This window comes from Mus caroli, unplaced genomic scaffold (genome assembly GCF_978045245.1).
Source record: "Mus caroli unplaced genomic scaffold, Mus_caroli_1 scaffold_8, whole genome shotgun sequence".
Classification (NCBI taxonomy): domain Eukaryota; kingdom Metazoa; phylum Chordata; class Mammalia; order Rodentia; family Muridae; genus Mus; species Mus caroli.
The window spans coordinates 98,356,905-98,380,287 of NW_028227263.1; the positions used below are offsets into that span (position 1 = coordinate 98,356,905).

Here is a 23,383-nt window from a genome sequence, read left to right on the forward strand (position 1 = left end):
AAAATGTCAGCCCTTTTACCTACTGGGCCTCCAAATGCTGTTCCTGACAAATCTCCTGGAAGCATTTAGATGTTAGCTCAATGCTGTCCTTGGCAGTGTTCACTGAAACCCCATCCTTGGATCAGCACCTCCTGAGGGCACCATACTGAACTGAAAATTCCGGTGCCAGCCCCATGTGACCTCCCTGTGCCTCGAATCCTCTTCTGCTAAGTAGCAGATTCAGCAGAAATACACACTGGAAGAGCACTTGATGAGCCCTTAGTTTCATGGTTGTAATAGAGGATTGTTAACCCAGGCTCCCAAAGTGACTGAGGAAACAGTGTATCTCTGTTCTCTGAGTTGTTGCCTTCCAAATCCCTTTCTTTAAGAATGGTGCACTGTCTGGTGTCTAAAAGTGAAGAGGGCCCAGTCTCTACTCTCAGTATGAATTGCTATTAACTTACCAGTGTAGGTAAGTGCTAACTTACCATAGCAGGAACTAGCTCTGAGGCCTTAAATGGCTAACCTTATTACTTCCCTTGGTCCCATTTTCTTCATCTGTGCTTCAAGCGTTGATGTTGAAAGCAGATTTTTCTGGTCAGAAGTCCTGCTGGTAGGTGGGAGGCCCTAACCATAAGGGCACCCTCACCTTGGCTGCTTGAGCCTGTTCCCGGTATGCCAATGAGCAACCAGTGCTCACAGCCACTCCACTGGGTGGAGCCTGGTGTGGGTCCTGAAAGCCTTTACTTGATGTCTCATTAGTAGGAATTTAGAAGTAATCAGTTACTTAGAGTGATTGGTTCTAGGAAGGAAAGGGAAGGGATTGAGCTCTAAACTATCTTTACAGCCCTCCTTTCTCAAAATAGAATTTAAAAATAAAACCTGTAGTTAATGTTATTTATTTATTAATGTGAATTCTTAGATCACATGGTGAAGACATTTAGATCCATAGTATCCACCAAGTTAAAAGTGGGAAGTTTAACTATTAAATTTACCGTAGTAGCAAGGAACATGCCTGTAATCACAACAGAGGCAGAGGCAGGAGGGTTGTTAATTTAGGGTCAGCTTGTTACTACATAGTAAGTTCCAGACTGGTTGGAATGTATAGTGAGACCTTGTCTCAAGCAAAAAAGGAAAATACTATCAAGAGATCACTGTGATATTCTTAACCTATTTGGTCAATATGAAAGGCAGAAAACTTTCTGATAGGTTCTGTTTTACAATGAACTCAGTTATTAATTCCTTCTAAACCAGGAAAACCTCTTTTCTGAGCCACATAAAAGGGGACTGATGAAAAGCCCCCTGCATACGTCCTCGAAGGCCAACATGGTGTTGGCTGAGATCCAGCCTGATTTGGGCCCTGTAACCACACCAACCAAGCCCAAGGAAGTCTCCCAAGGAGAGCCATGGACACCCACAGCCAACCTGAAAATGCTTATCAGCGCCGTGAGCCCAGAGATCCGAAGTCGAGATCAGAAAAGGGGCCTGTCTGACAACCAAAGTGCGTTACCTGAAGCTAGAGACTGTTTGCACGTAGGTTTACAGGGGGGACTGGGTGGCGTCTGGGGCCTTGTGGAGGAAGGGACGGTCAGTGTGGAGCCCGGAGCTGTTGGAAGGCTGCTGTTGACCTGCTGAACATGGGAAGAGTTTGTAGCTTTGCAGCACAACACCGGGAATTGTGCTCTATGAGTGAGCTTCATCCCAGGCTTTAAGACCATTCTTATTCCCCTCCCACTTTGTTGCAGCTGTTCAAACCGCGCCCGCGTGTGTGTGTGTGTGTGTGTGTGTGTGGGGGGGGGGGTAAGAGGAGTTAGTCATCTAGCACAGAGGCCCCCCAATAAATCTGTCATGCTTTATTCCAGAATGAGACATTATTTACCTTTCCCTCTGCAGGAACACTTATCTGGAGACGAGTTTGAGAAATCCCAGCCGAGTCGGAAGGAGAAGAGCTTGGGGTTGCTATGCCACAAATTCTTAGCGCGGTACCCCAAGTACCCCAACCCTGCTGTGAATAACGACATCTGCCTGGATGAGGTGGCCGAGGAGCTCAGTACGTATGCCAGTTGCCAGGATGGTTAATGATTAGTGTGAGTCTGTGGACTTAACTCTTTTGGATCTGAGCTCATATAGTCACACTTATCACAGATTCAGATAAGACCGTGTGGGAATTCAAAGCCTCACAAGTCCTGTCAATTTGAGCATAACTCAGTCTTAGAAGCAAACAAATGCCGATGGAGAGTTTCTGGGTTCGAGTTGTCCCTGAAGCTGCACAGGAAGGAAATGGTGTTTTATGACTTGTTTCACAAACAGCTGCAGCTCTGGCATTCACCTTGACCCTACTAGTGTATCCACAGTTGCATAAAGGGAAGATCTGCCTCTCTGCCATTTGAGACTGAGGATGGGTTAGGCAGCTATTCTGACTTTGGCATAAATTATGGGTGTCCTCTCTTTACCACTTGTTAAAGACCTAATTCTAGAGCAGGAAAGGAGGCTAGCAGATAAAAAGTAGCTTTGCGGTCATTAAAATACGTTTTTGTGTGCATGTGTAAGTATGGGTGACTATGTGTGTTCCTGTGTGCACAGGGCCAGAGGCCAACTTTGGATATCTTTCAGAGACCTTGGTTTCTGAGAACAAGGAATCTCACTGGGACCTGGGGCTCACCAATTCAACTTTGCAGTATATGCAGGATAGTGATTTAATGTGTAGTTTCACTCCATAAAGAAAAAGACTGCCTTTCTAAGCAGGAACATTAATACACTGCTTGGATCCACCTGTTCTTCATATACACTCTGTCTGGCTAGGTGTTTTGTGTGTGTGTGTGTGTGTGTGTGTGTGCAGGAGCTTGTATAGATCTGTAAAAATTTGAACCTATCTTCAGTAGAACAATGGTTACCAAGCAAAGGACATATGCGAGTTAGGCAATATATGTTACAGAAAAGGGGCGGGTTATCTAGAACATCATAAAAGGGCCAGGCATGTGGGAGCAGTGCTTTCTGACCATAAACTAAAGGCTCAGATCAGGCCTGGCTCTAATGCAGACATCCAGTCCAGGTCTTGTAAGAAGAGAAGCAGAGGCCTGTGAGAACTGGTGGGGAAGGGCTCCTGGTGTGTGTGTGTGGGGGGGGGGGGGTGGCGAGGAACAACCCAGGAAAGAACCCTTTATGCTGGTTCTCAACTGGAAGTCACCAGGAACAGCAAGAAGCCACTAGGGGGAGCTCTATTAAGCACATTTCCAGAAAGGATAGATCCTGTCCCGGAATGAAATGGAATCAATAGTAAAGGTACATTTCTGAAATAAGCAGAACCTCACCATGCAGAACACTGAAACCCTCTCTGGATGTACAAGAGCCGTAGAACTGCTAATCTTGGCATCACTGGTGCTAGGTAGAACGTGGACCAAATTAGATCCCAAAGAAATGTAACTTTCTGTTCTTTCATTTTGGTTTCTAAGAAATGACATCATGGGTTTTATGCTTTTTTGAAATCTCAGCAGTTTTAAACGAAGTGTGTGTGTGTGTGTGTGTGTGTGCGCGCGTGTGTTTGGTCTTGGAGACCAGAAAAAAATGTTGAATCCCTTGTAGCTGGAGTTACAAGTGGCTGTGAGCCGCCCACTGTGGTAGTAGGAACTGAACTCTGGTCTTCTGGTAGAGCAGCAAGCGCTCTTAACCATTAAGCCATCTCTCCCTCCCTAAATCTCAGCACTTTGTGCCTGTGATATGATTGTGGCAGGTAGACGTGGGTAGTAGGAGGGGAATAAAGGAATGGGCTCAAAATTGTGGCAGTTAGACTATTAGAGGCTTGTCTTCCCACTTCCCAGCTATCATTGAGGCAAGTCTGAACTTCTATGCCTTCAACAGTAAAATACAGGTAACAATGGTCACCACGCGCATTAGAATACAATTGTCCTGGATGATACAATCTAGATCCCTCCGTAGACGGTGACTGTAATTTAAATGAGCTCGGTTCTGTGAGAGAGCCACGCCTTTCTCCCCTCTACAGTGCTTGTGGTGTGTACTGTATTACTGCATTATTCAGCTGTCCCTGCTGACTAGTAGGAAGAGTTACTCCATTGCGAACACACAGTGAAAAGTCTGTGCCTTCTTGGCAGATGTTGAACGTCGGCGGATTTATGACATTGTGAATGTCCTAGAGAGCCTGCACATGGTGAGCCGCCTTGCCAAAAACAGGTACACTTGGCATGGCCGGCACAACCTCACCAAAACCCTCGGGACGCTGAAGAGTGTCGGGGAAGAGAACAAGTACGCTGAGCAGATCATGATGATCAAAAGGAAAGAATATGAGCAAGAGTTTGATTTTATCAAGAGCTGTGGCATAGAGGACCACGTGATCAAGTCACACACTGGCCAGAATGGGCATTCAGACATGTGCTTCGTAGAACTCCCTGGAGTGGAATTCCGGGCAGGTGAGAGGCGATATTGCATGGTGCTCCTTGCAGGTTGCAAAAAAAAGATGCCACGGAGACTCCGGCGGCTATTCGGCACTGCCATAGCTTGTGTTTGGGGTTGGGTTTGGTTTGATGAGACGGGTGTCTCTGTACCCGAGTCTGGCCTTGAGTTCCTGATGGTCCTCTCACTCTGCTCCCCCAGTACTAAGGATTTGGGTGTGTGCCGCCATGCCCAGCCACCACTGCAGCTGTTGGCTATATGGTCCAGTGGTGCTATTTTTAAGGCTTGTTACTTTGCCTCCTTGAATGTTAATTCCCTAATCCCCGTTCTTCTCCAAAGCTTCTGTAAACAGCCGCAAAGACAAGTCCTTACGAGTGATGAGCCAGAAGTTTGTGATGCTGTTCTTGGTGTCGACGCCTCAGATAGTGAGCCTGGAAATTGCTGCCAAGATTTTAATTGGGGAAGACCACGTGGAAGATCTGGATAAAAGCAAGTATAAAAGTAAGTGTCACAACTGCCCGGGAGGCCTGGGAACCATTCGTGAACAACAGAACTCCACTTAACCGTTTGATCGGGCACCGAGCAGATTTCTGGGTACACGTCTATATTTGATCTCTGCCCGCCTACCTCATCCCCACCCCTCCAGTGAGGCTACCGCTAACCGGTGGAATTCAGCAAGACATAGAACCTTCTTATGGTCTGGTGCTTTAGTGCCACCTGACACTGTGACTGTCCCCATTTGATGTGGTTAGAAGCTCCCACGACTCAAATGAGCAATCCGTTGTAATGTAGGTCCAGCTTCTGGACCTCATCCCTCTACTAATGCTGATACGTGAGGGTAGAAGTCATCTTCACTAAATTGTCCCCTGATGGTCTTGCAACACAGATGGCTTGCCACTTTGAAGGAGTTCTAGACAGACGGCTGCTGTGAATTCAGCTGGCTCCGAACCAGCTCTCTCTTTGCATGGTTGTGGCGGGCATTGAAGGAACCTCCACAGAAAAGGTGTGGAAAGGAGCCGAGTAGACAGGCATGAGCATCCTTCCACATGCTTGTATCCACAGGAAGATGATGCAGACATAGCTACTGGGGGAATCAATAAGGCAGAGCTGTCCCGAGAGCTTGTAGATTGTCTGGGCCTTTGCCCTGAGATGCCATATCCTGTAAAGCTCTGGATAGTGTGTAGAAGTAAGTTAAGACATCCCTGGGTTGATAGTTCATCCACAAGACAGAATTAAGTAGAGAGTAAGGCACTAATACTGTCAGTGCTTGGAAAAAGTGTAATTTGAGGAGACGCATCTTGATACTGCCAATGGGTCCTCTGCTTTTCTGAATCACCAGGGCTTTTCAGCTCCACGCTGCCACTGGTCAGTCACAGCCTTGGAAGCTGTTCCAGGAACTACAAATGTGTCATTTGCCAAATCCTTGGGGGAATAAACACAGAGCAGGGCTGTGAAGCAGGAGACTCAGTTTGTAACTCCGTACTCTGAACACTGACACAAGGGCAGACTTGTTAAAGGCAAAGTGTTTCAAGATCAGGGAGGTGTGTAGAGTCTTTGCATATTTTGCAGGGTTAGTATATATGTTTGTGGTATAGAACTTTGCAAGCTTATAATACTGTGTAAATCTCATTATAAACTATCATGGTTAGAAAAGCCATACATTTCCAACTGCTCCATTTCTGATTCTTCCCGTTCTGACTCATGAGAAGACACCTAGGAACATGACATTTCACAAACAGATCATCTCATCCAGTTACTTCCAACAGGAACCTAGTTACCACCGCTCTTTCAAAACTCAGGACCAGCAGACACTCCTGAAAAATGTAAAACTCTTTTTCTGTTTTGTTTTGTTTTGTTTTAATTCAAGCAGTGTTGCTAGAAGCTATAGTTGTTGTATATATATCATATTATAGTTATTGTTAGACTAACTTGAAATGAGTCAGGAGTTTCTGCCTGGTGCTGGCAGGTAGCTCTTGGATACACCTGACTTTCTTAGGAGACAAAATCCTGTGGTCTTTCATTATTCTATTTAATGCTATACATGCTTTTTTCACCCCCTCCCCCACCCCCCAGCAAAAATTAGGAGGCTGTATGACATTGCTAATGTCCTGAGTAGCTTGGATCTTATCAAGAAAGTCCATGTTACAGAAGAAAGAGGTCGAAAGCCAGCTTTTAAATGGACGGGCCCAGAAATCAGCCCAAACAACAGTGGTATGTATGCTTTTGTTGTTGTTGTTTTTATTTATTGTTTGTCTTTTAAATCTAGAGGGATTCTCTCCCCTCCTCCCTACATAGCCCCACACGTGGGAAGACTATATGTAGATAATTGGAAAAACAGTGCAAGATGAACACTCCCACAAAAGGTGGCTACCATGACTTTGGGCGCACTTGCAGGGAGAGGTCCTTTGGAGCAGGAATTTGGAATGAAGGCTCTGGAGCAATAGTGACGACTGCTAAACCCAGGGCCACAATATTTTCATTAACGTTTATGCTTGGCCAGTGTCTTCTGTGGCTGTGCTCGTAGATCTATTGTGGGATGCATTTCTGAAGAGGGGCCTCCCAAGTGGCGCAGGCACGAGGGTCACCAGCTTCCACCAGCTCTCACATTCCCCTGATGAGAAAGTAAGCAAGACTTTATATACTACAAGAGAGGAAAATCAATAGTGAATGCACTCCGGCATTTCTCTGGTCTTGAAATACAGTCCGATCTCCATAGCCACCTGTTTAATATTGAAGGGTTCAACCATAGAATGAAAACATTGCTTTGGTCTGTACTGAATGTGTGCAGATGTCTTCCCGGTCACTGCTCCCTAAAGAATATGCTGTGACAACTCTTGGTAAACATGGGCATTATGTTAGGTATTTCAAGTAACGAAGAGAAGACTCAGCATAGACTGGAGGCTGTGTTTAGCTTCTATGCCACTGTACGTGAGGGGCTTGTGCTTCTGCAACTCTTGGCATGTAAGAGACATTCTGGGACACGTCCTCCTCAGATGTGGAGGACCAGCTGCACAGTGCAATGTCAGAGACGGAGCATGAAGAACCGTCTCTAACTGCTAGGTTCCCGGTGCAGAACGTTGAGAGCAGGAGCACACCGTGGGCACCCTACGCCGTTACCTTTTGCTGCATTTTGATTTCCTCTGTGACAGGGAAGCAGGGTCAACTGTGCTTTCACACAGTGGCTTTTTCCGTTTCAGGCTCCAGCCCCATCATGCCTCTTCCTGCCTCCTTAAAGGCCGAGCAGTCTGCAAAAGAGAACTGTGCCAAAAACCTCTTCTCTACTCGGGGGAAACCCAGCTTCACTCGACACCCGTCCCTCATCAAGTTGGTAAAGAGCATAGAAAGTGATCGGAGGAAGATCAGTTCTGCTCCCAGCAGCCCTGTCAAGAGCAGCAAAGGTACGTTTCCCTGGAAGGCCAGGGCCCCACTCAGGAGCACTTCCTATCAGCCTACTTGATCGCTCGCACACAAAAGATAAAAAGTGCTTTGTGGGGTTTACCTGCAGTACGTCTAGGTGGCGGATGCATGCTTTCTGGTCCCTGGATGCCCGAGTTTTCTTTCGAGTGACTACTCAATCTTTGCCTTTGACCATCCTCTCCCTTCTCTATTTTACCAGCTGAGAGTTCTCAAAATTCTCCACCCATCCCGAACAAAATGGCTCAGCTTGCCGCTATTTGCAAGATGCAGTTGGAAGAGCAGTCAAGGTAGGCTGGCAGTGTGGCTGGAAAGGACATGTATTGCCATCTCAGTGTGGTCTTAGACACTTGGAAACTGGAGAGAGAGAGTCTTTACAGTATCTGTCCTTAGCCAAAACAGACCAAAAAGCTGTTGCTGTTGTCATGAAAGTGTGGCTTTAACTGGGGCAAAAAGTGGTAGGATGCGGGGATTGGCAAACGGTTCAGTAGGTAAGGTACCTGGGGCTCAAACGTGAGGAGCTGAGCTGAGATCCCTGATGCCCACATAAAAGGCCTGGCATGGCAGCACCCGTCTTTAATCACACAGTGAAGGTGTGGCCGCAGCTAGAGGCTCCCTCGAACTCATTACCCCAGCCGCCACAGCTAAACTGATAACAGCACCCATCTTTAATCCCACTGTGGCCACTGAAGGATTCCCGGAGCTCATTGGCTGGCCAGTCCATCTAAACTGATGACCTCCAGGCTCCCTGAAAAGATGAAAATCACTAAGGAAGACGTCTCATGTCAACCTTTGGCCTCCAGTGCCTGTATGTTCACACACATCCAGACAAGAATACTTAGGAGCAGTGTGGCTCCATGATGTTCCATAAATCTTCTCTTTCAGTGAACCCAGGAAGAAAGTGAAAGTAAACCTAGCAAGATCTGGGCACTATAAACCACTGGCTCCCCTGGACCCTACAGTGAACACTGAGCTAGAGCTGCTTGCACCGTCCCTTATCCAGCCCCTGGGCGTGGTCCCCCTGATCCCTAGCCCATTGTCATCTGCAGTGCCTGTGATCCTACCTCAGGCCCCTTCGGGCCCATCCTATGCCATCTACTTACAACCTGCCCAAGCCCAAATGTTGACACCACCCCCTGGCCTGAGCCCAACCGTCTGCCCCACCCAGCCCTCTAATGCTACTGGATCCAAAGACCCTACAGACGCCCCTGCTGAGAAGACGGCCACAGACACCACAACCGGAAGCTTGCAGCCAGCACCAGAAAGGCAAGGTGCTAAGCATCGAAGCAAGGAGACGACCGGAGATCGGGGCACAAAGAGGACGATCACCGCAGAGGACAGTGGTCCCAGTTCTGTAAAGAAACCTAAAGAGGACCTGAAAGCGCTTGAGAACGTCCCCACCCCCACGGTGAGTATAGCTTGAAATGGGATGGTGCTTTTTAAATTGTAGCAATCCCGAGGCTGACTCCACAAGAATCTGGTGACTCGTGAAGTTTACCAAAGCAAAGAACTGTCTCTCAGAAGACAAAGAATGATCCCTTAACATCCCCTATCCAAATGAGGTCCCAGGCAGCTAATCCTCACGAGGATGACAGCAGGGACATTTTTAAGCCTTGAGAGGAAAAGCTGACTTGCTCTCTTTTTAAAGCGTCACAAGTGGCTGTCCCTAAGTCCTTTTCTCCGTTCCCATTACTGGAACACAAACACCTGTCATGGGAGTCATAAATAGTTTCTAAGCAGTTGTCACCACAACTGCAGGGATACACAGGCCTCCCTCCCGTAACTCATGCCTTCTGAGTCATCCCCCAGCGTTTGCTTGAAGTCATGTACCTGGCATCTGTTGGCTGGGAGAGAATTTGCCCACCCCATCTTTTCCTTCCTCAAATTTCCCACGTTTTCCGTGTAAGCCGAACCATCAAGCTGATCTTGTCCACCCAGAGGTACGGTGGATGCCTTGGCTTCCAGAGATGTTGGCCCTCTAGGTGATTTTCTTAGGTAAGATTAGATCAGGAAAGAGTGAATAGTTACTGGACGACTACACACATTGTGTGTTGTAGACGCGAAAGTCTTACTCAGAAGTCCCCCTTGAGTCACAGGACCATGGCCCATGAAACAAAGTGTCGTTAATGGGATGCAACCGAGCACAGAAGCAGAACTCAGTCTCTTCCTTTGCCCCTGCTGTTGTGCTATTTGCCTTCTCCACATCTTGTTCTTCTTTATCTGTCATGAGTTTATTTCTCCAACACCCCACACCCCTCCCTCCCACCTACTAGGTTAGAAGAAATTGCCCCAGATCAAGTCTAACCCAGCACCCTCCTTTGATACCTGCTTCTGTGTACTCACCCCAGTTTTTGTGGGATTAGGTTGCATGAAGAGATGTATAAAGGGCTTTGTGGTCCCTCTAGGACACCGTATTGGCAGGGTGGCATTGTATGTCACTGCTTGTTGAGGCAGCTTGAGTCTGGAATCTTCCCCAAGGATGGCCTCCTAGGAACCATTCAAGTCATCAGCTATCTCATGTATTATTTTATGCATGGCCCTGGTGTACATTGGCCCTGGCTTGACTCGGTATTCTGGAAGGGCCATAATCTCTCTAGGCCAGTGTGTGTGTATGATTTTGCTATGGTTTCCTGGTGTTCCCTGGGTACCCCAGATTAGAGGTTTTAGATTTCTTCTGTCCCCTAGTTCTCCTCTCTGTTGAATTCATCTTAACTCTTTAGTGTGGACTGAACAGAAAAAGAAAATGATTCAGGTGCTAAATCCATTCATTAGACATGTTCTGAGAACCCAGACCTGAAGGGATGGAGTGGAGTCAGTATGCAAATAAATGCAGCCATATCTGATAGTAGGTCATAAAGAGAGAGAAAACGAAACAGGATAAATGATCAGGAGATAGGGGTACAGGAGGCAGTAGGAGGTGACATTCAAGAGGAAAAACAAAATCCATTTTGCTAACTTCAAGAAATGGTATTATAGGCTAAAAGAATTATAAATGTAATTTGTTGAAATTGAGTAAGTTGGTAATCACAGTAACTTGTCCATCAGAGAGGATAACTATCAGTGACATTAGCAGCCCTGTGTACAATGCCAAAACCCAGCCATTAAGCGGTTCTCGGCCCCTGCATCTTTCAGGGCACCATCTCCCGATGACTTTGAACAATACCAGGCACTTAAGAAACAATTTAAGTCTTTCAGTGCCATAGACTCTGAGTTCCGTTAGTTCCCAAGGAAAAGACCGATCAAAAGCTGGGGATCAAAGTGTGGGCTGTTGTTTTGACAACAGAGAAGCAACTGAAGGAGGATGAAAGGGGAACCTCTGCTTCTAAGAGACGCTTTCAGAGTCCCCCGTCCCAGCACAGGGTGGGGGGCACATCAACAGCCACAATGGAGGCTTGTGCCTACTGGCATCTGGGCCTCTAATATGTACCAATTGGTGCTGCTTTTCTGCCTGTCAGCTTTGGCCTCTGGCTCAGTTTGCTTTCCACGGGACGAAGAGAAGAAAGAGCCTGCTTGTGCAGTACTTTTATGTCTAAAGCAGGAGCTCTGAAAACCTGGAAGGCCAGCTAGCACATGTGTTTGGCTCCCTAGGATGTAGGTTTCTGTTGAGGTACCCCACTCAACTCTGTCCCTGTTGGGGTACAAACAGTCCCTATACAATGGGTGTGGCTGCATTCTGATGAAGCCTGTGCAAAAAAAAAAAAAAAGAGTGGGGGCGGACGTGGTCTTGGGCTGTATTCAGCCACTCCTTTTACTAAATGGAGTACCTGACCCCATGTTCTTCTAGTGTGCATGTTGTGTGAGGTAAATGCTTTCTCCTTATTTTGTAGCCCCTGTTCCCATCAGGATACCTAATCCCTCTTACCCAGTGCTCATCCCTGGGGCCAGACTCTATGTTGTCTAACACAGAAAACTCAGGTACACCCTCTCCAAACCACCGGATCTATGGCTCCCCAATTGCAGGTGAGTAGATACCATGTATCATGTATTAAGATGTGAGCTGGCCTGCAGTTCACTTACAGGATGTCAGCTTCCTGGACTTCCTGCTTTAAGAGGTCACCCCCCGCCCCCTTTCTTTTCCAGGTGTGATCCCAGTGGCATCATCGGAACTCACTGCTGTGAATTTTCCCCCATTCCATGTGACACCTCTGAAACTTATGGTCTCCCCAACATCTATGGCGGCCGTACCTGTTGGGAACAGCCCAGCCCTCAACTCCGGCCACCCTGCTCCCGCCCAGAACCCAAGCTCGGCCATCGTAAACTTTACCCTGCAGCACTTGGGACTCATCTCCCCGGGCGTGCAGATGTCTGCCAGCCCGGGGCCTGGAGCTGGCACAGTCCCAGTATCCCCACGTGTAGAAGCAGCTAGCGTCATACCAGATAACTTGAGCTCTCGGCAAAGGAGGGCCACCAACCATGACTCGCCAGTCCTGGGCCAGAGCCAACTAAACGGACAACCAGTCGTGGGGACAGGGGCACAGCAGGTAAGAGGATTTGCGTGTTAGGCCTAAAACTTGAAGGTGACCTTGACCTTCTGATTCTTTTCTTCTGCCTCCCATGTTGCTGGGATTGCCATTTAATTTGATTACTTGTGTCATGGGAGGGCACATGTTTGCCTTCCTTCATCGGAGAGGGAATTAATTATGACAGGGTGAATGGCTGAGGGCAACCCTTCCTTTCAGACCCAAGAAGAATGCCCAAGGAATCCATATTACTAGGCTGTCATGAGGTTTTGTTTCTTAGCAAAGTAATTGAGAGTTCAAAGGAATGCACTGAGGCTCACCTTGCCCACCTAGGGTATATTAGTCTCCCAGCCATCCAGATATCATCTAGCTGGGTCTTGAGTCTTCTGGGGAGCATGGTTCACCAGGCGTCTGATACCTTTTTCCCTCATTCTCTCCAATCAGCCTGTTCCTGTGACACCCAAAGGCTCCCAGTTGGTGGCTGAAAATTTCTTCCGTACTCCAGGTGGACCAACTAAGCCTACCAGCTCACCCTACACAGATTTCGATGGTGCTAACAGAACCTCCTTTGGAACCCTCTTTGTCCCACAGCGCAAACTGGAAGTCTCAACTGAGGATATCCACTGATTGACAAGATGGTGGCTTAATTTAATTTTTCTAAAGAGCTATTTAATGAGACCATATACACATAGAGATGGAGAGAACACCACCTTTAACAATACTGTAAATATTTGGGGTTTTTACTCAATATCACAGCAGATATACACACATGCACGTGCGAGTGCACCCACCCATACACACACACACACACACACACACACACACACACGCACCCATACATGTGCACACATTTGTCCAAGACCAAATTCAGTCTTCAGTACTATAAAATGTTGAACTAAGGTACATTAACTTCTGGGGGGGATTAATTTTTTCACCTGTGCCTCTATTATTATGCAAAGTAACTTTATTAAAGTTTACTTCCCTTTCAGCAAATGTTTGACTTACCTAACACAGCACCTGCTCAAACTTTTTGCACAAAGGAAATGCTGTGTGATGTATAATGTATTTTTACATAGGGAGGCGATAACTATATTTTTTTTTTTTGTAATTTCTTTAATCCTTTGCTGTTGCAGTCTGTCTTTTTGTAGAGTTTACAACCCTCCTCAATCAAGTCTATGGAAAAAAATTATTTATAAAATGTATTTTTAATCATAAGTTGTTGAAATTAAAACTCTTCTAAAATGCACTTAACATTTTCATTTGGCCACATAGGGCACTCTCTGTTGGGAGAAACTGACAACTTACCTAATCTCAGAGGCAGGTGTTTGGGAATGGCTTCCTTGGATACTCAGGGGTCATAGGTAGGTTTCACATTCTCCCAACCCCTTGCCCTGTCACAACCCAGAGCATTGCTAGAATAGTGAACGACGTGATGTGGATGGGCTAAGAGAGCGGGTGAAAGGCAGGGGAGCAAAGATAGTCCTAGCTCTGCCCGGCAGCCATTGTCCTACCCCTTCTCTATGGAGCAGCTCTAGGGAGGGAAGAGCAGTAAGGGTTCTTTCTTCTTGGCAGGGAACCAACACATACTACACCCCAGTGGCCTCTAGGAAAAAGAATAACTATGGTGTGCTCAAGGTGCATCCTCTTGACCCCATAAGAGACAGGCTGCATGCTGAGAAGACAAGAGCCGCCTCTGGCCAGGGCTGTTTCCTATGTGCTAATGTTGGAAACTACAGACATTTGGATTGCGTGTTATGAACCCAGATCACAAGGCTACTGAGATAGAATTTGAGGGCCGGGCGTGGTGGCGCACGCCTTTAATCCCAGCACTTGGGAGGCAGAGGCAGGCGGATTTCTGAGTTCGAGGCCAGCCTGGTCTACAAAGTGAGTTCCAGGACAGCCAGGGCTACACAGAGAAACCCTGTCTCGAAAAACCAAAAAAAAAAAAAAAAAAAAAGAATTTGAGGCAACAAGTCCATAGTCATTGCTAGGAGTCAACCTTCCCATCCATCTCCGTGAAACCGAAGACCTGTGGGAGGCTTTGCACGGCTCTGGACATTCATAGGGTCGCCTCTCTTTAGATATGCACTCTGTATGACCAATGCCAGGTAAGATGACAGATTTTCCTGCTAGTTTAGAGAGCCCTTCTCCTTGAGTGTGTGTAGGTCCGGTGCCTTGCTTCCAATCAAGACGTCACTGAATGAATGTGGTGTGTGTAGTCTTGTGTGTGGTTATCAGCTCCTACTGAACTAGTTCACATCTCAACTTGAATCTTTGCCGCTTGCTGGCTTTGAGGACTTAACCACCAGAGTCCAACACTGCAAGGAAATAGAGGTGGCCTTTTGGATCTAAAGGTAGCCGGCAGCTAACACAACCAGAAGGAAACAACTCTAGTTCTGCCAGTAGCCACAGAGAACTGGATTCTGCCAGCAGCCTCATGGTGGAGAGCAGGGTACGAAGGGTCCCCGAATGGCTAATGTGTTGAAGGTTTGGTCCCCAGGGCATCAGTGTTTGGAACCAGCAGATGAGCTGGAGCATGAATGATTAAACCGTTGACAAACTCATACTTTGATGAAATATGAGGAAGTGGTAGAAACCTTAGGAGGTGGAGCCTGTTTAAAGAAAGCAGTTCTTGAGGGGTCGGGGGTGTGTGTGGAGGATGCAGTCCTTCAAAGGTATGTCCGGGCCTGGCCCCTTCAGCAGTCCTTGACTCATGGCTGCCATGCACAGAACAGTTTTGCACCAGACAGTCCCCTTTGCTCCCCCCTCCCAAAAAACAATAGTCAAATGGCCATGTGCAGGGAGTGCCAAAGTTGTTAGTATCTTTAGATTGTTTTCTGAGATATTTTAGTCACCGCAACAGAAAGCTGACAAGAATCAGTCCACGGGGGAGCCTCAGAAGGATCACAGTCCCAACTGCCTTGGCTGCAGCCTTGAACACCAAGCAGAGGTCCCTGGGCCATGCCAGGCAACTGGCACACTGAAGCAGATAGTACATGGGTGCTGTTTTAAGAGATACTAAGTTTGTGGTAACTCCGTTGAACAACAACAGATAATGTGCAGCCACATAGCCCGCCAGCGTCCATCCATACCCTCTTCCTGTCGGGGTATGGTTCGTAGGTTTTGTGGGCATTCACAGAAGGAAACGTGACTCTGCAGGATTTTCTGGGAACACACCCCATTTCCTCGGCTGGGAACAACTGTCAAGATACGAGGCACTGCACTAATAAAACTTCTCTGAACATTTCTTCCCCAAACTCCTATCTCTCTCCCCATCTTCCCCTTGTGAGACAGGGTTTAATATGCCTAGGTTGACCTCAAAGTCACTATACAGATGAAGATGACCTTGAACTACTGATCCTCCTGCTTCTACCTCCTGAGCGCTGGGCTTACAGGCCTGCCTCACCACTCCTCCTTTATGCAGGGCTAGGGATCGAACCCAGGGCCTAGTGTATGCTGAATCAGCATTCTACCAGCTGAACTATATCCTCAACTAGTTTCCCCTTAAGGAATTTTATTTCCATGGGGATGGAGCCCAGTGGGCCATAGCTGGAGGCTGCCTCAATGCTAACCAAGAATGGATCAGATATCCAGCCTCATCTGAACTCCTGGAGTAGGATGCTGTGAACGTCTACCAGTCGCCTTGCCATTTTGACTCCTTAGTGCACCTTGGCCGCCTCTGCAAGTGCACTTACTTGTCTCACCCTCTGCAAAGGCTCCCACCTATGTGTAAATCTGAACTGAAGCCATCTGCCAATCCCCTGATCCTTTGTCATCTGATAACTATCTCTTGCTCAGAGCAAGTCATCATTTCTGTGACTGGAAAACCAAAGGACACCAGATCACGGAGAGAAAATACAGCTAAGGACTTCAGAATACCAATCTCGCCAGGACTTGTCAGGATGGTCAACTGGTAGAGAAGCAGGTAGGAGACAACATCAGATTCCAGCCAAGACATCTGAGGTCTGCTTAGATCCTGTAGACGGTCCCTGGTTTATGCTTTGCATTATGACTGTGGGACTTCACTATAGCATAAAAGCGGTAGGCATTTATCAGAAGCAGGGCTTTAGGTTTTTGAATCTGGATCATGTCCTGGGCTAGTAATATGCATTGCAGTGGTCTCTTATACTAGGCATTGCTTGCTGCACCTCCCAGGCTCGTGGGATTGTGAAGGAATCCAGATGTTTTCCCCCAGAGCATTGCTCTGCTGATCTGTGATGCTGTTGGAAGATTTAACATATTATTCATTTTCATCTTAAGCTAGGATGGTCTACCAGGATGTAAGCAGAGGCATCTGTGTGTGCAACTTTTTAAAAGTCTGCATTTGATTTTACACTTAGACATTTTGATCCTGTTGTACAAAACTCATTTGCTCTGCTGTTTCATACAATATTCTCTATGTGAAAATTCTTCCCAAGTTTTATCATGAGTGAAAATATTTTTAGGGCTGGGGAAGTACCTTAGTAGTATGCGTGGCTGGTATGCACAAAGCTCTGGGTCTGATCCCCAGTCCTGCATAACAAAGACATGGTGGTACATGCTTGTAATCCCAACACTTATGAAGTCAAGAGGGGGAGGGAGGATCAGGGGTTTAAATACTTCTGATAGTGAGCCAGAGGGCCACCTTCAGCTAATGAGAAACAAGAGAAGAAGAAACATTTTTATTTTAGATACAATAGATTAGGATCGTTCTAAAATGATAATGTAGTTCCTGGGTTCCTAAAGAGGATTGTAACACAGTTTAAACTTCTCATCATGGTTCTTAGGCTCCTGGCTACTGTTTAGGAACACAAACTCAAGGAACAGAACATAGGCATCTGAAAATACAGACGTTATTAATTGGGCAAATGAACATCCTTCTGCGATTTATAGCCCAGGATTTTATGCTTTTCTAGTTCTACATTTTAAATTTTTATTATGTTTGTTTACTTACTAATTAATTGATTCATTTACTTATTGTGTCCGTGTGTCCTCGCTCTAGCATACTTGTGGTCAGAAGGCAACTTGCAGAATCAGGTTTCTCCTTCCACCATGGGGAAGCTGGGAATTTGACTCAAGTCATCAGGCTAGGTGGCAAGTGCCTTTACCTGCTGAGCTATATACTGGCCCGTTGGTCCATGTTTTAGAGTTCTTGGTCTCCAGCTTTGACGTCAGCTTCTGTTTGCTTTGTCCTTCTTCCATTATGATGGATCTCTTTCCTGACCCAGAAAAATCTGAAGACTTCCAAGGGAACTCATGTTATCAAATTTGCTTTTGTAAACCACTCGAAGAGGGGGCTGGAGAGATGGCTCAGTGGTTAAGAGCACTGATTGCTCTTCCAGGGGTCCTGAGTTCAATTCCCAGCAACCACATGGAGGCTCACAACCATCTGTAATGGGATCCAATGCCCTCTTCTGGTGTGTCTGAAGGCAGCTACAGTACTCATATACACAAAATAAATAAGCCACTCCAAGTAGAAGATTCCTTTCTGACCACGTAGGGAAGATCTTTTCCTCTCAGATGGGGAACAGAACCATACCTTAGGTCAGACTTTCCCCGACAATCAATGATCTTTTTCACTATCCCAGAAGCCCAAATGTGTTAACACTGGAGAGCTACAAACCTCAGTAATACTGGAAGTATGCCAAATTATAATAATTTCGTATCTATCTTCACTAGCAGTTCAACCCTTGGACAGGACAGTCATGTCTACATAGAGATATTCTAAACAAAAAAGTTTTAGAAGTGCTGGGTAGAAGTGAGGTTGAAAGTTGTCAGAAATAAATGCTGTTGGCTCCTGCTGTTAGCCAGCCTGAAAGCAGTATTGCAAGATAATTATTATCAAGCCCATTTTGGGAAGGCTACTTTCTGAAAGGTAAGGGTGCAAGTCTCCCCCATACAGTAGGCATGCAGGGCCAGTGTATAAGTGCAGATGTGCCTCGTGACAGCATCTGCACTGATCCCACCATATCACTTGCAAACTGACTCCAAGTTGCTCGTGACAAATGAGAACAGTGCATAACAACTTGCATTACCCATGGGAGGCAGCCATCTCTGCTATCTCACTCAGGCTCTCTGCATGAGAGGCGATTTACTCTGTATCAAGCTGCTTACCCCAGAACGTTGCATCAAATTTGGTTATGCTATGGCTGAGGTTTGAGTTGGTCCAAATGAGAATTTGCACAAGACGTCGGAAGCAGAAACAAAGCCACCATTACTCTCTGAAGGTCACGGATATTTAATGCAGTGACAGACAGGAAGGTACCAAGGGGCTCCAACTTGCCATCTTCTACTTCTTCAGGGTGCCAGGTTCTGCTTGGAGCAGTGGCTGCAGCTTGTCACCAGAAATATGTTGTTTCCCTATTACTGGCCATCTTGTTCTCTTTGGTTCCTAGACATCCTCAGCTTCTCAGACCAGCATGTATATATGGTTTCACGGATCAAAGCAACCTGACATTTCAAACCCCCGCTTCCCTCTCTCCTCCCCTAAATGTGTCAAGGTCTATTTCCTTTAAGTTATTTCTAACTCACAGTAGTTCTTCTTCCCCTACTAAGTCCCAAACATATCATGTGGGACTTACAGAGGAAATGGGTTGGAGTCCAAGATTGCAGGAGGCTGCCTGCTTCCCACAGCCCAGAGAATAGGATGTACCTACAAGTCACAACTTGGCAAGCTATGGGCCATTTTATTGGCCAGTACTTTCAAAGCTGCAAATTCCAGAGCCGAAACATTCTGAGATCAAAGTGCCCTTTACAAATGCATCACATGGAGTTTAGTCACCTCCCAGCAGCCTCTGACCCAGCTGGTGTAAATGCCTGGAGCTCCCTCACCAAAGATGTTTGGCCTAAGAGCCGAAGTCTGGTTTCTTATGCTGCTTGTGTGCCCTGGGTAAGGAACTCAACCTCTCAGAATGGTTGTTCTCCCCTGAGAACAACCTCAGTGAAGCTCACTGCTCCCCACAACAGACATGAACATAGAAGGGTGACTAGTTAAGGGGAAGGGCATCAATGGAGTAATTGGAGTGTTGGATGGTGAAAACATAATATACCTGTATGAAAATACAATGAAAATCATTACTGTGCATGATTACCATATGCATAATAGTTTGGTGGTAACAAAAGTCCCAGAAAACAAAAAGAAGTTATATTGTATCTCAAGGAGTTGTGTTTGAGGTCCTTTACGGAAAGCAAACTTATTCAACCTTACTAGTGCTTCAAGGTGCAAAAGGAGAAAGAGCATTCAGACAATGGTGTCAAGCAAATGGGAAAGGGCTGGTCCTAAGGAGGAAAGGGGGCTCCAGGGAAACCACTAATCCTCAGACTTCAACACACAGGCTGTGTGTTCCTTTTGGCTAATACCACATAAAGCAGATTTAGAGCTGACGGCTGCTACTATGGCAGGAAGTGGCTACTTCCATGAGAGAATTCTGACACACGGAGATCCCTCTCATGCTTCTGTTGGGTTTATGCCTTCACTTTACTTCTTAGCCCTAGAACTGTCCTTTGCCCTCTCGATCGTCCCTTGTGTGTCGTGACCCTGTAATCTAGAGCTTTCGGTGAGGACTGAAGGGAGCCGGCAGCCTGGCACCTCGGGAACAAGGAGCTGTGTGAGTCATTCTGCATCATAGTCTTCCAGGTCCTGGAAGGTTGGCTTCCTATTTCAACCTTAATTTTGGGTCCCCAAACCAGTGCTAGGTTGGCTGTATCAAAACCACCCAGAAGGCATCAGTGGAGTGTGACCTACAATTTTTGGAGGGTTCTTTTTCCTGAGGCTAGTATAGAATAGAGTTCTTGAACCTATGGTTGGTTTGTTGTTGTTGTTGTTGTTGTATTTGTTCTTTAAGATTTTTAGGTAGTTCTGTTGCTAGCTATGAAGATTAATAATCTAGGGAAATCTTCCAGTGTCCAAATTGTCCCTGAAGACGTCTGACGTTAGTCAAGACAAATAAAACTCCATCACATGCTCTCTGGTTGCAAATCCAGCTATCTGAATGTATGAGCAGTGTGGCAATGAGCTGGGCGGTTCTTTATTTCTCACCTGGGACACTGGAACCTCCACCTTCAGAAGGTGAGACACCAGGTTGACTGATGCCAAAACACACAACAAACCAAGCAATGTCTATGAGAAGGTTTCTAATGGGGCCCATAGATTTTGTACATAATGTTCACAGCGGCAGGGGATATTTGGAAATTAACTGGCCAACATGAAGGTAAAAGAGAAACCAAACAAAAGGAAAGGAAAGGCTGGCCAGCTCTGACAGGAAGAGATAATAGACACCAAACTGAATTGCAAAATAATTCTGAAGTGAATGCTATGACGCCGCCTTTGCGAAGAAAGATGAATTCTCCTGAAATGATGGAATCAGCCTCTCTTCAGAATAATAATAAACTTTTGAGAAAAGAAACAGTGGGAATTTAGACTTTAAGATATACCTGAAAAATTGTCCATTGGGGCTCAATAAGACAAATAGGCTAATGCATTATTTAACAGAGATATTATATTAGTCTGGCCCAGAGCCAGTAGAATGGGCTAGAGAGTCCAGGGAGGCTCACAGTAACTACAGTCAGTTAGTCAGTCAGTGTAGCACTTCAGGGGAGGAGGGTCGGTGCCTTTCATCACATAGGGATAGAACACTTAGTAGCCACACACGAAAGTACAACCCCCACCCCAGTCTTCACCTTACACCCTGCAAAAATCTATTTCATGTAGACACAGGCCTAAGTATAAAATATAAACTTACCCAACATTTAGGAGAAATGCTACGTTGGGTTGAGTGAAAATGTTTATGTACAACCCCCAAGTATGACCTATAAAATTGGACCTATGTAACCTATAACCTGGACTTCAAAATGAATTTTAAAATGTTCATAAAGATACTGTTTAAAAAAGGAAAAAGGAAAAACCTGACCTGGAAGGCTGGCCTGTTATAGAACCTGATTTATATGAAAATCTGGAGAGGGCAAAAGTTTGTGGTGGAGAACAGATTAGTGGTTATAGGTGATTAGGAGCAAAAGTAGATGTGACCATAGAGGAAATCACAGGACAATCTGGGGATCTATTAGGGTTCCTTAGAGGAGCAGGATTAATAAAATAAATATACAAATTCAAGGAGGTTTTATTAGATTGGCCTAATACTATCTCACACTGGAGAGAATCCAGCAGTTTCTTGGTACACAAGATTGGCTGCCTCTGTACTCTCAGACTGGTGTTGAATGCTTGAAGACTTCTTGGAGAGTGACTGGTCTTTATTACAATATAATGCTACAGTAATATCAGTGCAGAAATGCAACAGTAGCAGACAGCAGGATGGAGGAACTCCCCAGTAAGATTGGAGGAAGATAAGCAGGCAAAAGTCTAAGTTTTCTGGTTCTGTCTCCCTTTTATCGGGCAGAAGGGACCACCCACATCTAGGGTGGGCCTTCTCACTTCAAATAATCCAATCTGTGAAATTCATCCCAGACCTTTCCAGCAGCTTGTGTTTTAGTTGATTCCAGATCTAATCAAGTTGACCAGAGTTAATCCTCACCAGGGTGGTGATGGTCACTTGGATCTATATGTTCATTAGAACACATGCAACAATACACCAAAAGGCACATGCAGTTAGAGATATTTTTATAAAATTGCTGTGCCATACTCTGGATTGTTGCCAGACCTTACCTGAAGGTTTCCTGTGATAAAGCATATTCACTGGTTTTGAAGATCACAGATCCCACTAAAGTAGGTCTTCTTCCCAGTGGATCTGCTGGAAATGGGTTACAGGTTCCCAAGCTGTCTGTCCTTCCAGCCTCAGGCAGGTGGAAGCCACTGCACTGCTCTCCCACAGTGGGCTATAAGAAATGTTTCATTTTCTATCACTGTCATAGAGTGGGAAACAAACCATTGCCCTGTAAAATAGCTTGAAATTTTTCTTTTATGTTAAAATAAAATCAATTCATCTGCTACTCTGCACTCACTGATTTTAGTTTTGTTTTGCTTTCCCCTGAAACAGAGTTTCTCGTAACTTTGGCAACCTGTAACCCATTTCCATCTGACTGGGAACTGGTTCTGTAGACCAGGCTGGCCTTGAACTCAGAGATCCACCTACTTCTGCCTCCTGAATACTGGGATTAAAGGTTTGGGCCACTACCGCTTGTCAGTTTTCTTCCTCTTTTCCCTGGGTTTATTTGTGTATATATTTTATGTATGAGTGCTCTGTCTGTGTGTACACATGCATACCAGAAGGGGGTGTCAAATCCCATTATAGAAGTTTGTGAGCCACCATGTGGTTGCTGGGAATCGAACTCAGGACCTCTGGAAGGGTTCTTAATCTCTCAGCCATTTTCTTTCAGCTAATTCTTTCCAGCTCCATTTTCTTGAAAGAATGTGATTCCTTTCTTTATGATAGTTCATCATATATTTGAAGATTTCTTGTAGGTTTCATCTCCAGGTCTTCTCTGAGTATATGTGTCTGGTTCTTCGGGATTTCCTTTGCAATGATCTAAGATTATCACTTCCCAGAGTGTAGGCTTCATTTTCAATATTTCTTCCCAATCACCACACTAGAAAATGATATTTAACTTCCAACTAGCTTCTACTTTACAAAGATGGGCTTTGTTATTGAAATGGATCCCATGGTCTCGGATTTCACATGTGCAGAAAAGAATGCATAATGAAACCTTCTTTGCAGGTCAGCCAACATTAAGTGTCAACTTTTGTGGTCAGTCTCTCCTTGGCTCCATAGCCTCTGGGAATTCTTAGAGAGCTTGGAAAGTGTAGGATTGGGAGACAACCCACAATCCAAAGGAATTCGTGGACCTGAAACATTACCAAACAAATCAACGATAACTACCACTCCACTCCTATCGTCGTATCTCAGCAGCTATAAAAGAATCCACAGCTATAAAAAGATCTGCAGTTGTCACAGCACATGCTCAACCTTTTCCTGAAGTGATTCATGATCACCATGACCACTTTCTTTCAAATACTACGGAGGCAAACTCTTGTCATCTTCCAGGAGCCAGGATGTCTTTCTTACGTACTAGCTGATCTCAGAGCAGCGTTCCTTGCTTGACTAGCATCTGACTGCCTTGGCAATCACACCATAGCTGATAGATACTGCACTGTGTACAGACTCATTAAGAAATCCATTTTTCCTTCTTGCTTT

At 45.8% G+C, this 23,383-nt stretch overlaps 1 protein-coding gene across 1 annotated transcript; it reads left to right on the forward strand.

The window, feature by feature from the left end:
* The first annotated feature begins 1,247 nt into the window (after positions 1-1,247).
* On the forward strand, positions 1,248-13,315 carry E2f8 (E2F transcription factor 8). The gene is made up of 11 exons (XM_021167356.2): positions 1,248-1,512; positions 1,873-2,029; positions 4,089-4,403; positions 4,726-4,887; positions 6,460-6,597; positions 7,584-7,784; positions 8,003-8,090; positions 8,686-9,208; positions 11,628-11,760; positions 11,881-12,281; positions 12,705-13,315. Exons 1-11 carry the CDS (start codon positions 1,270-1,272, stop codon positions 12,885-12,887), a joined length of 2,544 nt encoding a protein of 847 aa, XP_021023015.2. The 5' UTR covers positions 1,248-1,269; the 3' UTR covers positions 12,888-13,315.
* The last annotated feature ends 10,068 nt before the right edge of the window (positions 13,316-23,383 follow it).